At 37.2% G+C, this 14713-nt stretch overlaps 2 protein-coding genes across 40 annotated transcripts in view; one reads left to right on the plus strand and one right to left on the minus strand.

Annotated features, from left to right (window-relative positions):
- Positions 1-14713, plus strand: part of LOC127881542 (uncharacterized) — a 533182-nt gene that overhangs the window by 187146 nt on the left and 331323 nt on the right. For 9 of the 37 annotated variants that reach the window (XM_052429479.1, XM_052429478.1, XM_052429476.1 and 6 more), the window contains 3 exons: positions 2699-3366; positions 4838-4996; positions 5784-6603. The exons of 4 other annotated variants lie outside the window; for them this stretch is intronic. In XM_052429479.1, the coding sequence (XP_052285439.1) occupies positions 2836-3366; positions 4838-4996; positions 5784-6603 (1510 nt within the window). In that variant the 5' untranslated portion in view covers positions 2699-2835. Of the gene's footprint in view, positions 1-2698; positions 3367-4837; positions 4997-5783; positions 6604-7440; positions 8324-9887; positions 10151-14713 lie in introns of all 37 variants that reach the window. 24 more of the 37 variants (XM_052429518.1, XM_052429498.1, XM_052429499.1 and 21 more) reach the window with 11 other exon arrangements.
- LOC127881551 (WD repeat-containing protein 37-like) overlaps positions 12330-14713 on the minus strand; it is a 364483-nt gene continuing 362099 nt past the window's right edge. The window contains exon 11 of one of the 3 annotated variants that reach the window (XM_052429538.1): positions 12330-14678. In XM_052429538.1, the coding sequence (XP_052285498.1) occupies positions 14556-14678 (123 nt within the window). In that variant the 3' untranslated portion in view covers positions 12330-14555. The remainder of the gene's footprint in view (positions 14679-14713) is intronic. The other 2 variants (XM_052429537.1, XM_052429535.1) reach the window with 2 other exon arrangements.

Below are 14713 nucleotides of genomic sequence, written 5' to 3' on the forward strand. Positions count from 1 at the left end.
GTGTTCAAAAGTGTAAGGCATTATCTCTCTTATTATGAATATTTGTAAACAAGATTTGTTTAAGCAACAGAGTTTGATTTCCCAATTCGTTCAGAATTGATGAGATAATTGGGGTTGGGGTGCTAAGTGATTTTTAGCTCACCTGATTGCTCAGGTGAGCTTTTGTGACCGGTCTTTGTCCGTCGTATGTCCGTCCGTCCGTTAACATTTGCTCGTAAACACTCTAGAGGCCACATTTATTGTCCCATCTTCATGAAACTTGGTCAGAAGCTTTGTCCCAATAAAATCTTTGCCGAGTTCAAAACTGGGTTGTGCCGGGTCAAAAACTAGGTCACTAGGTCAAAAAAAGAAAAACCTTGTAAACACTGTAGAAGTCACATTTCATGCCCAGTCTTCATGTAACTTTGTCAAAATGTTTGTCTTAATGATATCTTGGTTGAGTTCAAAAGTGGTTCCAATCCGTTGAAAAACATGGCCGCGAGTGAGCAGGGCAGTTTTCCTTATTTGGCTAAAGAGAAACCTTGTAAACAGTCTAGAAGTCACAATTTTTGCCCAATCATCATGAAAGTTGGTCAAAACATTGGTTCAATTGATGTCTCAGGCGAGTTTGAAAATGTTTGGGATCGGTGAAAAAACATGGCCGCCAGTGGGCGGGGTATTTTTCTCCATATGTATATAGTGGAAGTTTTCCCTATTTGGCTATAGAGAAACAGTGTAAACACTCTAGAAGTCGCAATTTTTGCCCAATCATCATGAAAGGTGGTCAAAACATTGGTTTCATTGATATCTCGGATGAGTTTTAAAATAGTCGGGATCGGTGAAAAAACATGGCCGCCAGTGGGCGGGGCATTTTTCTCTATATGTATATAGTGAAAACATGCGAACACAGTAGGTCACATTTTTGGCTCAATTTTCATGAAATTTGCTCAGAACATTTGTTTCTTGATACGAGAGTCGAGTTCAAAAATGGTTCAGGTCAGTTGAATAACATGGCTGCTGGGAGGGGGGCAGTTTTCTCATTATGCCCCCCCCCTTTCAAAGAAGAGGGGGTATATTGTTTTGCTCATGTCGGTCCGTCTGTCCACCAGATTGTTTCTGGATGATAACTTAAGAGCGCTTATGCCAAGGATCATGAAACTTCATAGGTACATTGATCATGACTCGCAGATGACCCCTATTGATTTTCAGGTCACTAGGTCAAAGGTCAATGTCATGATGACCCGAAATATTAAAATGGTTTCCGGATGATACATGTAACTCAAGAACACTTATGCCTAGGATCATGAAACTTCATAGATTCATTGATTATGACTTGCAGCTATTGATTTTCAGGTCACTAGGTCAAAGGTCAAGGTCAAGGTGACCCAAAGCAGTAAAATGGTTTCCGGATGATAACTCAAGAACGCTTATGCCTAGGATCATAAAACTTCATAGATACATTGATCATGACTCGAAGATGACCCCTAATAATTTTCAGGCCACTAGGGCAAAGGTCAAGGTTACGGTGACCTGAAATAGTAAAATGATTTCCGGATGATAACTCAAGAACGCTTATGCCTAGGTTCATGAAACTTCATAGATATTTTGATCATGACTCGCAGATGACCCCTATTGATTATCAGGTCACTAGGTCAAAGGTCAAGGTCAAAGTTCCAAAAAACGTATGCACACAATGGCTGTCGAGGTCACGGTGACTCAACTTAGAAATATGGTTTCCAGATGATAACTCAAGAATGCTTATGCCTAGGATCATGAAACTGCATAGGTACATTGATCATGAGTTGCAGATGAAATAATGATTAAACTTGACCAGGATGTTTGTCTGGACAATATCTAGGTCAAGTTTGACATTTGGTAAAGATTGAATGAACCGACTCCTCTCAGTTGAGCGAACATCTTGGCCCTCTTGTTTATTTTAAGTCTTGAGAATCTTTGAAATTTGCTTCTCTAAAACACAAACGCTTAGTCATATAGATAGCTGCGAGTACTATTGGGGCAAGTTAAACAGCTGTTTAACAGATAACTGAAAATAAACTCCTTTGTCGGTCCTTGTCGTCTGGTTTCGAGGCAATTTTAAAATCAATTCTATTTAAAGACTTTCTGGGCATAAATTAAGGACATAAAATCCGATCCTTTAGGAAAACAGTAAATAACAATCAGCTTGTGTTACTTATTACTGAAATCAGACTAGGGTCTTAATTTATGGACTGATATGCCCGTATTCAGCCAAGCTGAACAATAATGGCAAAAAGCTATTTGATTGGATGATAGTATGTATTAAGTTTCGTGGTTGTTGTTTTCAGCAATGGGCATATTAAAAGAGGATAATTGATAGACAGAAAATTGAAAAAATATAATTTTTCAATATGAAAAAATTAAAGTGCATTCCTGGGCCGTCTAAAGTGCTTCTATCAAGGAGCTTGAGGGAACTCCTGACTTGCACCTGACCAAGGCTTCATCCCGGACTCCACCAGGGGCCTTCAAGCCTTCTGTTCCTCGTGTTTTTTTATTCAGGATTGTTACATCAATTTCCTCTGATTTCCCCACCACCTCTAGTATTGGAAATTATTGTTTATTAACTAAACTTTAGTTATTTATCTAGTTAAGAAAATTAAGAATGATATGCCTTACATTTCAGTTGGTTTGATTCTTTGAACATACGATCTAAGTTTTTATAAATATACTTATTTAATTATAGGACAAATAAAGCAACCAAGATAACATGATCAGAGGATGCTCACAGACAAGAACATTTACGACGTGCCATAATACCATCTACTCCTCGGTTGTCCACAAACTAACTCTCTACTGAATGGTTCATTTAGTCTCCTGGGGATGGCTGCCGACACCAACATCTTCACCGATAAGCAGACCAATAACTGGTTCAAAGCATGCATTGCCCTCAATTTGACAAAGGATGGATTGACTGACTTTGTTGTGACGGAATTATTAAACGTCCAAACAATAGTTGGTAGAAGTTGTGGACATTGCTTTATTCAAAACCTTATACCGTGTCCAACTCAGGATGTGTGTAAAAAGAGGAAACAAAATAAATGTTCTTTCCACAATTCACAACAACCAAAGTCATGCCATACATGTGATAAAGTAAAACAAAATATCACATTGTTACACAGATTTAAAGGTCCTAGTTGGGCAAACACTAAAGCTGAATTATGGGCGATGGATCCGTGGGAAATCGGTAAATGCTACCTCCCACGGGACGGATATAGCAGCGTATCATCTGTGCAAGAATCTGACTTCAATGGTGTGGTTAGCATTGTGTTGAACTGCACGCATTTCCAGACATGCCTCTCCGCCGCATGTCTATCACCGCCACCACCTGATAAGCAATGCCCGCTAGAAAAGGTATTCTTAAAATATACCAGTCTAATGGGCTGAATATGTGATTATTGTTTATGCCCCTCTTCGAAGAAGAGGGGGTATATTGCTTTGCTCATGTCGGTTGGTCTGTCGGTATGTCGGTCTGTGGGTCCGTCCACCAGGTGGTTTCAGGATGATAACTCAAGAACGCTTGGGCCTAGGATCATGAAACTTCATAGGTACATTGATCATGACTCGCAGATGACCCCTATTGATTTTGAGGTCACTAGGTCAAAGGTCACGGTCACAGTGACCCAAAATAGTAAAATGGATTTTGGATGATAACTCAAGAACGCATACGTGGCAAACAGGGCACACTCTGAACAATATAACTGAAGCAACTGGTCTGTAATACTAAATCCATAATTATCAGTCCAATGAAACATCATTCTTTGAGTAAAATAAAGTGGATCAGTTAAAATATTATCAGAATATGAGATTTTTTGTATATTTTGTATATTAAATATTGTGTTAATGTTTAATTTTGTTGATTAATATAAATACAAGCAGGACAGGGGAGGTAATACACTATTATATCTTTCTTATATACAGGGGAAACAAATGCAATAAGTTTAAATTTCATGTTTAATAAATACATGTACACATGTAGAGGATATTTGTTCATGTCAGTGTCAGATCATTTGTTATTTTTTATGATCACATTTTATTATTACTTTGACAAAACAACACTTACCTGAATACCACAATGGATTCCACCCAAACAATACCCCACGCCCTTACCAGAATCCCTCCCCCCCAACCTCACCTCCTCATTTTTTTTTTTAAACATCATCTAATAAATTACCACACCCCACATTATACCCCCCTCTCACCCCCCTACCCCCCACCCCCCCAATTTTTTTTTAAACAGTAATAAATTGCCACACCCCACATTATACCCCCCTCTTAATTCCCCCTTACCCCCTCCCCCCACCCCCCCCAATTTTTTTTTTAAACATCTAATAAATTACCACACCCCACATTATACCACCCTCTCACTCCCCCCTTGATCATGACTGGCAGATGACCCCTATTGATTTTCAGGTCACTAGGTCAAGGTCACAGTGACTCGAAATAGTACAATGGTTTCTGGATGATAACTTACATTAGGTCAAAGGTCAAGGTCACAGTGACAAAAAACGTATTCACACAATGGCTGCCACTACAACTGACAGCCCTTATGGGGGGCATGCATGTTTTACAAACAGCCCTTGTTTCAAAGTTTAGTTTGTTAACTGAATCATCATAATACTATGTTTTGTGACGCGATGTATGTCATGCAATTATTTCTCATTGTATCAAATATGCAAGTCTTATTTAAAATAGTCTGTGCATATTTAAGCATTTTTTAAATCACGTGTAATAACTTTGACGCTGAGAGTGCATGTGTGTGTAGGTTTACCTCAATGCTGCTTCTCTTGGTATTTAATGTCACAGCAATCCGTTCTCTCTCTAGGTCCGACAAATAGGCCGAGATGTACGCCATACTGCCGACTGCAAGGTTACAGATGCTGATCTGCAGTACTTCTTTCTGACACTGACCACCCTACTAGCGGATCCAGTCCGCTTATTGCATGATACCTCAGCGACAGAAGCGCGCATAAAACTCAGTGATGTAAATATTATTGTGTTTGTGTTGTTTGTCTCTATATAAAGGCGTATACAATGTATTTTAGGGAAGGATGATGTAAGCAATAGTCCAGAGAAATATTTGTACAATGATATTTTTAAGCGAATTGTAAACCTGTGTCATGTAAGAATAGATATTTGTATTCATCCTGATACTGAAACATTTTAGGAACAGTATGCAATTAGCAAACGCTTTAAGTGGACAGAAAACATAATAATTTGATAACAGACAAGAGGAATGTCTTATTTGAAAATATAATTATATCGTACAGTTTATGTAAATTGGTCTATAGCTATTATTTACTGCACCTATGCTTGGTTATGTGACTAGAAAATTGCGCTTGAAATCATTTTAAATGAAAATCTAAAAACTGTTTTAGGAAATAACATCAAAATCGTGGATTGAACTAGCACCAATAAACTGGACATACAGGGCATATCACTACTGTCGTCACATATCAACTTTATCACGCACATTTGCACCTTTGAAATACCCACTCTTTTTGACCGGAGATACTTAAGTCACATTATTAAAAGGAGATACTGAAATCGCATTCTTAAATGACAGTAAATAATAAGTACAATCCATTAAGGCTTTATTAAAAACAGACGCATATATGAATTAAACAAATGTCAATTTGATAATTTTATATATTTTTTACTGCCTTGCAAAATTGGCTCTACTTGATCTGTTGTATAATATGCAGACACAGATAATATAATAAGGACAATCTGTATCGATAATAATCTACAAATGTAAATAATGTTTGTAGTTGCAGAATGATCGTCTTTCACTTGTTGATTTGGGCAAGATGTTGAAAGAAGCAAATCAGACCCTCACACATGCAAAAGAGGCCGGAGAACGTTTTTCCGAAGAGGCTGAAAGAACCCTGAAAAAAGGACTGAATACCTTAGAAGCTAAAATACAGGCTGGGAAAGAATGCCTTGAAAACAAAACACAAACTAGTGAACAACGAATTGAAAAAAAGACACATTCCGGTGAACTACGCCTTGAAAACAAGACAGAGGCTGGAGAACAACGCATTGAAAACAAGACACAGTGTGGAGAACAAAGCATTGAAAACAAGACACAGGCTGGAGAACAACGCATTGAAAACAAGACACAGGCTGGAGAACAAAGCATTGAAAACAAGACACAGGCTGGAGAGCAAAGCATTGAAAACAAGACACAGGCTGGAGAACAAAGCATTACAAACAAAGCACAGGCTGGAGAACAACGCATTGAAAAAAAGACACAGGCGGGGGAACAGAGCATTGAAAACAAGACGCAGGCTGGAGAACAAATAATTGAAAACAAGACACAGGCTGGAGAACAAAGCATTGAAAACAAAGCACAGGCTGGGGAACAGAGCATTGCACACAAGACACATGCTGGAGAACAAAGCATTGAAAACAAGACACAGGCTGGAGAGCAAAGCATTGAAAACAAGACACAGGCTGGACAACAATGCATTGAAAACAAGACACAGGCTGGCGAACAAAGCATTGAAAACAAGACCCAGGAAAGCATCAACCGCATAAATCAAGCAGCGATTGAGAGGGAGCTAGACGAATACGAGCGTGGTGTAACAGGTTTGTGAACAAGTTTTATTGAACAATATATATTATATATATGTATATATATACAATATTTCGTTATAACATATGTGCACACTACACTAATTATGAACTACCAAGTTTATAAGCCATCCTCATATAAGAAGAGGTGGGTTTTCTTGGATTCACAGTGGATCCGTCTGTCAGATGGCCAGTCTGTCCTTCATTCTGTCTGTCAGTACATGTATTTAAAAATACCATGGAATAGCCTTTTCATTAAGTTGATCTTCTTTAATGATTACCATCACGATATACTCTCAGGACAGAATGCATAAAACCAGTGAAAGTGCTTTTTACGGCTATGTGTATCTGCATATCCGCGAAAAATTACACGTATTCGAATAATGCATATATTCACGAATATATTTATCTGGTTACATTTGTATGCGGTAAGATCGTTTTCAATAAGAAATACAAACTGCAGAATACATTTTCGATAAACGCTTTCTATTGGCTTTGAACTTGATAACAGAAATCAATGCGTACTACATTTTAGAAGTGTCTTATATACACTACACTTAATCGGTAGGGATCATGCTCAGAGCGGTATTTCATGTGAAATGTAAAAAAAGTATTTTTTACAAATTTAAAAACTACTTTTCTACTACTTTTTTGTGCACATTTATAAAAGGAGACAAATTTATTCAACCGTTGTAATGTTGTAATGTAATGAAATATAATCTTTGAAAACACAATATCTTAGTATTCACCGGCATGCTCCTTTGACGCCATGTTTTTCTATAAATGTGCATCTGGTTTTTGCAGAGAAACACGCAGGTAATTTGTTTTAATGAAGAAGTATTGCTATTTCAGATCTTCTCAAGCGATTGGTGAACCATTACCGTGATACTGTTTGCTACGTGCCTCTGTCTACTTTGGATCCTAGTCTCAATAAGCACATACAAGACGTCTATGCCACTCCAAAAATACGCAGGATGAAGATAGAGAATGATGGTAGACGCACACAACAGGAAAAAATATTAACATACAAAGATTGCTTTTATAGAGGTGATCATTTATGTAGACGTACATATTTACAAGGCGAGCCGGGAAGCGGCAAGACAAGTTTTGCTGCCAAGTTACTTGACGATTGGTGTAACATGCATGAGTCCTTGAATGAATCTACAAAGGAACAAACGGCGTTTGTTGATGTTGATACCCTTCATAAATTCAAGTTTCTTTTCTTCATCTCGTTGCGCGATTCGAGAGAACAGACACATTTAACACATATGATACGAACGCAGCTCATCTACAAAATCTACGCGGAAGACGAATGGGAGAGCGCGTATTATCTAGTCTTAAAAATAATGAGAAATGTGATGTATCTTGTTGTTCAAGACGGTCTGGATGAGTGGTCTGGTAAAGAAGCTCTGCCATCTATGGACGGTATTCCTAAAGATCATTGCATTGTGCTCACAACTTCTAGACCATGGAAACTCGCGGACGAACGTATCAAGAATTCTCAAATAGACATATTGTTGGAAGTCTACGGAATAATCGATTCCTATGGATTCACTAAAAGGATACTACGACATCTTCTCGATGAAGCAAAGGATCTTAACGAAACTGTGGAGCAGTTTCAGGAATTTCTATGGAGTCGTGATCTTGATTTGATATCATCTTCGCCTATGCTACACACGCTTGTCCTATGTACATGGGTAGATGATATGGCTGAGAGTCTTACCGGATCGTCAAGGTGTGAATTGTTTACCACCTTGCTTGAAAACTTATGTAAAAAAGCTAACCCACAAATTGGTTTTTTCGATCAATACTACCCATCACCAGTAAACTGCTTTTCTCGCACGAAGTATGTTAAACCAAACATGGAACATATAGATGTTATAGCCAAAGCTGCGTTTTCATTTTTGTTTTCAAATGAAAAAGAAACATCACTAGTGTTCAGCGACATTAATCTTTCGGCTCATTTGTCTGAAAGTACAAAGCAGTTCGCACTACATTCAGGATTAATATCCAAAAGAAAAAGTAAAAAATGTTATGATAATACAAGCTCGTTTGTCCACAAGACTGTTCAAGAGTTCTTTGCTGCTCTTCACATCTCCAACAATACAGACGTGATTGATAACGTTATTTGCGAATATCTCAAAAGTAATAGGGATTCTTATCTGGATATTTCTCAAGTTCTCATATTCCTTTGTGGCTTCAACATCTTGGCAGCTAATAAACTATCTGCACTGATGAATCTGGTCGAAGATGGGTTTGATCACGATGTTTTCCAAAGCGTCATCCTCTCAGGTTATAGGGAGGCTGTAGCAAACAAGAACACTCCAATAGACCTACATCTCAGTCACATTTTGTATGATGATGATGAAGATTTGATAAACATCTTTGCACTGAACACTCCACGGACTCGATCTTTACATGTTTCCTATCAATCTGGTTTGAAATTCGACTTATCAGCGTGTCACAAACTGGAACGGTTGAAGCTCGAGGGTGATATAACCGTGCTACCAAATGCACTTGGGAGCTTGAAGAATTTGAAATATCTAACAATGGATAAGGGTTGTAAATGTGAAGCGCTTGACTTGTCACATTGTGAACACATAGAATCAATTGAACTCGGAGAAGAAGTAACTTTACAACCACACTCTATTACTTATTATAAGAATATAAAATGTATTTCAATCCGCTCAGCTTATAAAGAACTAGATTTGTCAAAGTTTGAAAACTTAAATTCGATATCAATCAGCAAAAAAGTGCAAGTGTTACCGAATCAACTAATCGTTCATAACAATCAAGAACTTAGCGTTATTTGGTTATATGAATTTGATTTCAACAGGTTTGACAATAAAAACATGCATACATGGTGTCTTCTAAACGGTGCTAATCCAGTACTGTGTGCAGACTATACTCCAGTACTGACCTCCATAAAAGAAATTATACTGAATGATGTAACGTGTTCCTCCACCTGGCTACGCAGTCTGCTCACCACACTTTTTACACTCGATCATAGGGTGTGGTGTCGTTTAACTTGTGACATAACTTCATTCAAATACAGCAAGTCACTTTGTACAAGGGCAAGTATAACAACGGATTTAAACAATACGTGTACATTCAATGCCTCTGACGAAAGCTCTGGTCTATGGGAGATTCTGCTCGGTCTGAGTGTCAAGAATCTGAGTATTTTTCAAGCTCATAGGTTTTTTGGAATAAACATGAGGCATGTATCGTCATTGTCACGGTCACTAGCAACCCTCTCCCAGCTGGAAACGCTTAGAATGCATTTGCATGCATATATCGACCTACAGTTTCCTCTGTCATTGAATCATGTGACTGTCTGTTTTGATGCATTGGATCCATCAGAACTTCGCCAGCTGGTGAACAAGCTATCTGCACGGACTCACTCACTGAAGTGTCGAGTGGAATTCGTTTGTGCTCATTTCAAGGACAAGAAAATGAAACATTTAATTCCAGCAGAGGAATACATACCCATCCAACAAGAACTCGAAACTATGCAGCATGTTGATGTGGAACGATTTCGAATATATGACTGGGCACCTTCCACCTATCAATTTTCTGCACGTGACAGTGTTGTTGATGGTGATCTTGTTGATGAGATTGTTGATAATGAATTGTACGATTCCTTTATAAGGCATCTTATGATTTATCCCATGACCGACAACAGAAAGATTGACGGCCTCAGTCGCATATATAATCATATTGAGTTATATACCTCTGACGGCCTTTGTCGCACAATTTATCTCACTCCCCACCAAGGACAATTTGACGTCCTCAGTCGCATATCAATGCGACTTAAGATTAAGATCCAACCTTGACCTAGTAAAGTGTTACATGTGGCAAGACATCAATATTTACATGTTCTTGTGTAAGTGATACATGTGCAAGACAATAATATTTACATGTTCATTGTGCAAATTGTAATAATATTTTTTTAAGTTTGGTTTTTACTGTCTGATGCAAATCAAATGATATCAAATGTTTTAAATGTTTGTTGTTTCTCTAACGATGATTTTCTGAGATTGATAATACTAATAAGAACAGAAGACTACTGATGGCAAATGATGAATAAGTTTGTGCAAATGATATTGCAACAATAACGAATACGGCAACAGTGACAATGTTGCTGTTGTTGAAGCTGCTGCATGTGATGGTGATGATGTTTATTCTGATAATACTGACGCAAATGTGTTTTGTATTATGATGATAATGAATAAAGCTAATGACTGCCTGTCTGCCTTGTAAACCTCAACCTGATGCCTGATAACCATCCTTATGTCTGGTAAGTCTGGCCCAACTGCTGTTGGCCACCGATTAAGTTTGTATTAAGTAAACATCCGTCTGTCGCCACTTCCTGTTCCCAAACCACCACCGTTGTCCTCTATTATGTAGCTGTCATCACCAGCGTTACCCATGCTTTGCAAACCAAAGAAATCGAACATATGTTGGCCTATCAGTAACCAAACTAAAATACAGTGACAAAAAGAAGGAACTAGTATTTTGTTTGATTAATGGTTCCAATGTACTCTGTCAACGCCCACTAAAATTTTGTCAAAACCTTTCAATAGATAGCACACGCAAACTACTGGTGCTAACTTTAATTTATTTGTTAAGCATTACCTATTATTATATCCATTTCGAATCCGTATAGTTGCAACAATAATTATTAAAAGCTTAGTAATTTTGTTTTAATTCTATTAAAGCATTATTGCTATCATCATTTTGTCAATACATACAAATCACAAGAAAATACGTGTTGTTTGCTGTTGTGCAAAGTTGAATTTAATCAAGTGATAAACATAGTGTTGAAAACTTCAACTTATGTTTACCAATTGCTAGCATATAATTTGATTGCAATTTTGAGTATCTTTGGGAAACAAAAAAAATCCAACATTTAAGGAATATGTTTCCTTAGATGTTGGGACACCAGCTATCGCCAGCAGTTGTCACTTAATGAACCTCTTTCTGGGAAAACTGGGCTAAATGCATGTGCGCAAAGTGTAGTCCACGGTAAGCATGTGCAGTCCGCACAGGCTAATTAGGGACAACACGTTCTGCTTCTATGAAATTATGTATGCCCCCGGATCGAATGATCGGGGGTATATTGTTTTTGGCCTGTCTGTCTGTCATTGTGTGTGTGTTTGTCCAAAAACTTCAACCTTGGTCATAACTTTTGCATCATTAAAGATAGCAACTGGATACTTGGCATGCATGTGTATACCATGGAGCTGCGCATTTTGATTGGTGAAAGGTCAAGGTCATCCATCAAGGTCAAATATATTTCTTCAAAGCGGTGCAGTAGGGGGCATTGTGTTTCACAAACACAGCTCTTGTTCGTTTGAAGAAAGTCTCTTCTTAACAAAAATCAAGTTTAGGCGGAAAGTGTCGTCCCTGATTAGCCTGTGTGGACTGCACAAACTAATCAGAGATGACATCTTACGCACATGCATTTGACCCTATATTCCCAGAACAAGGCTCAAATTCGCATTCACTGCCACGATTTTAAACCAGTTTAACGCACATTTATCGATCAGAAGACATCAGCTCTGCAAAATAGAATGCCATCGTCGCAAAGCAATTTGTTTTAAATGTTTTCTTTCTGGAGAAAATTGGATAATAATCATATGTATCCATGAGATTCGATTATGGTAAGATTAGATGCAAATTGCATGAAAAATGAAACACTTATGCTCAAAGATTTACTTCACATATATATTCATAGATTGAACGCATTACAGGTATTATCAGAGATGTAAATAACATACGTCTCTGGTTTTATAAACAACAAACAGGTAAAATTGATCAACAGAAAGCAAATAAAACATTAAGCTAAATACATATATTAAACATGTCTAAATTCATGATCTTTTTAAAGTATATTAAATACACTTACATACATTTTCCAGACGGGAAAATACTCACAAATGAAATTCATAACTGTTTTTATAAGCATCAATGATTTACAATAAATATGGATGCAATAATTATTTCTTTATCTTTGGCATGAGTCAGCACTTTTCTGGCATAAACATGGAATGGATAAAACAAACAATTTATATTGAGACACCACTGGAAACTAATACAAGCAACAATTTCATATTGCACAAATAAAGAGTATTTAAACAAAACCCCAGTCAGATTTAGTACAGACAAAAGATGACAATGTTGACCTAGCAGAAAAATGTGGACACCTTAAGTTCGTATTCGCAGTTGTTTGAATTGGCTTTTTTTAAATCAACATAATGATTAAAATAGGACAATGCCAAACAATAATGGGATAGTGATTGACTACAAATTTATTTGCTAGGCATTATGGCACTGAAACCTGAACCACTCGCCAAGGCTCACGTGTTTGATCCCCATTGTGGGGGCGTTCTTTAGATCTCTTTCAAAGACAACGTGTACTGGTTATACCCAGGAAACATACTCGACAGCGTTTCAATAAGCCTTAGGCTTTCAATGCAATCCAGCTTAAATAAATAAGTTTGAACTAAGACAGGTGGTTTAGTTGTTCTAAGCCTTGCTATATATATTCAATCAGTATTTTCTATGTATTAATCATGCAGTACTTGAATATATTTGTGCATGAAATGTTATTCTTTGCATTTAATATAGTCATTTTTTTCTGACATGCGCAAAATAATTTTCAAATAAACTTATAACATAATATTGACAATTCAATATAACATCAACCAACAATACTGAGTAACACCTATTTATATTTATACATTTTATACAACTAAATACCTATAACATTAACAAAATAAATTGAGAAAAAAACTAATATTTTCTAGATCTACCTTGAATTTGGTGACAAGCAATGACAGAAAACAAATCCTTTCATAGTTTGGTATTGAAAACACACTCTTCCATGTAAGCATGGAATAAAAATGTATTTAGAACAAGAACAATTTAATTTCTTCAGATAATATGAGCCTTCTTAAGGGAACATTTGGCTTAATGCATGTTTCGCCCAAGAGCTGTAACAATTCACCCGTCATTCGATTCGATTTCGATACGAAATGGTCCGATTCGATTATTTTCGATTTAATTCAAATAAAACTATTTGCTGCTTATTTTGCAAACTATTTCATGTTTGGTTTGTCCAGAGCTTGAATTAATATGTTTGGTATTTGTTATTAACTTATTATGTTGTACATTTAAAGTGTTTAATTTTTTAAATAAAATATAAAAACGCAACATTGTTTTATAAGTAACAAATTTATTGAACAAAACTTCCTGTTGAGTTGTTCTTAAATAACATAGAATGCTAAATTTATCACGTGTTTAACAGAAGGAAAAAAAACAACATGTAAGTAAATAAACAACTTTCAGTTGACTTCTTAACAGAATGCACACAGTTAAGTAAACAAACCATGTGAGTAACTTACGTCAACAAAACTAGTTTTGCAAGTTGCCTTTGCATCAGAATCTTCGCGAAACACGAAATGTTCCCATACGTTTTATTTTAAGTTTGACGTGCGTCTTTCGGCGTGGTTGAAGAAGCCATTTTACCTGTTGATGTAATGCTCAGCATGTTATTCATTCATTCATTGGATGACATATTGGCTATTGACCAATCACGAGACGGTTTACAAATGACAAGAACGTTTACACGACAGATTTGGAAAGTAAGGTTTAAAATGAGAATCAATCGGGATTGCAGTGAATCGAATCGAAATTGGCCGTATTGGTATCGAAATCGAATCGGCGGCATTGAATCGGTTTTTCGATGCATCGAACCGAATCGTTACAGCTCTACAGATTAGCCTGAGAAATCTGCACAGGCTTATCAGAGACAACACTTTCCACTTGTTTGTATTTTTTCGTTTGAAGAAAGCATCTCTTTAGCAAAAATCCAGTTTAGGCGGAGAGTGCTATCCCATGCATTAAGCCCAGTTGTCCATGAACGAGGCTCATGTTTCTTAAGAACGATCCATGACTGACTCTTTTCATTCCTTGATCTGGACATTGATGCTCCAACCTAGGACCTGTCTGTCGAAGCCGCACGAGAAAAGGTTACACACCGGATTGTCCTCGGCACAGGCTACACTGCACACCATTTTTGAGTGGCCCTGCAAAAGAGCCATGTCTTTTATGAGAATTCAAA

Source organism: Dreissena polymorpha, chromosome 5 (genome assembly GCF_020536995.1).
Source record: "Dreissena polymorpha isolate Duluth1 chromosome 5, UMN_Dpol_1.0, whole genome shotgun sequence".
NCBI classification, from domain to species: Eukaryota; Metazoa; Mollusca; class Bivalvia; order Myida; family Dreissenidae; genus Dreissena; species Dreissena polymorpha.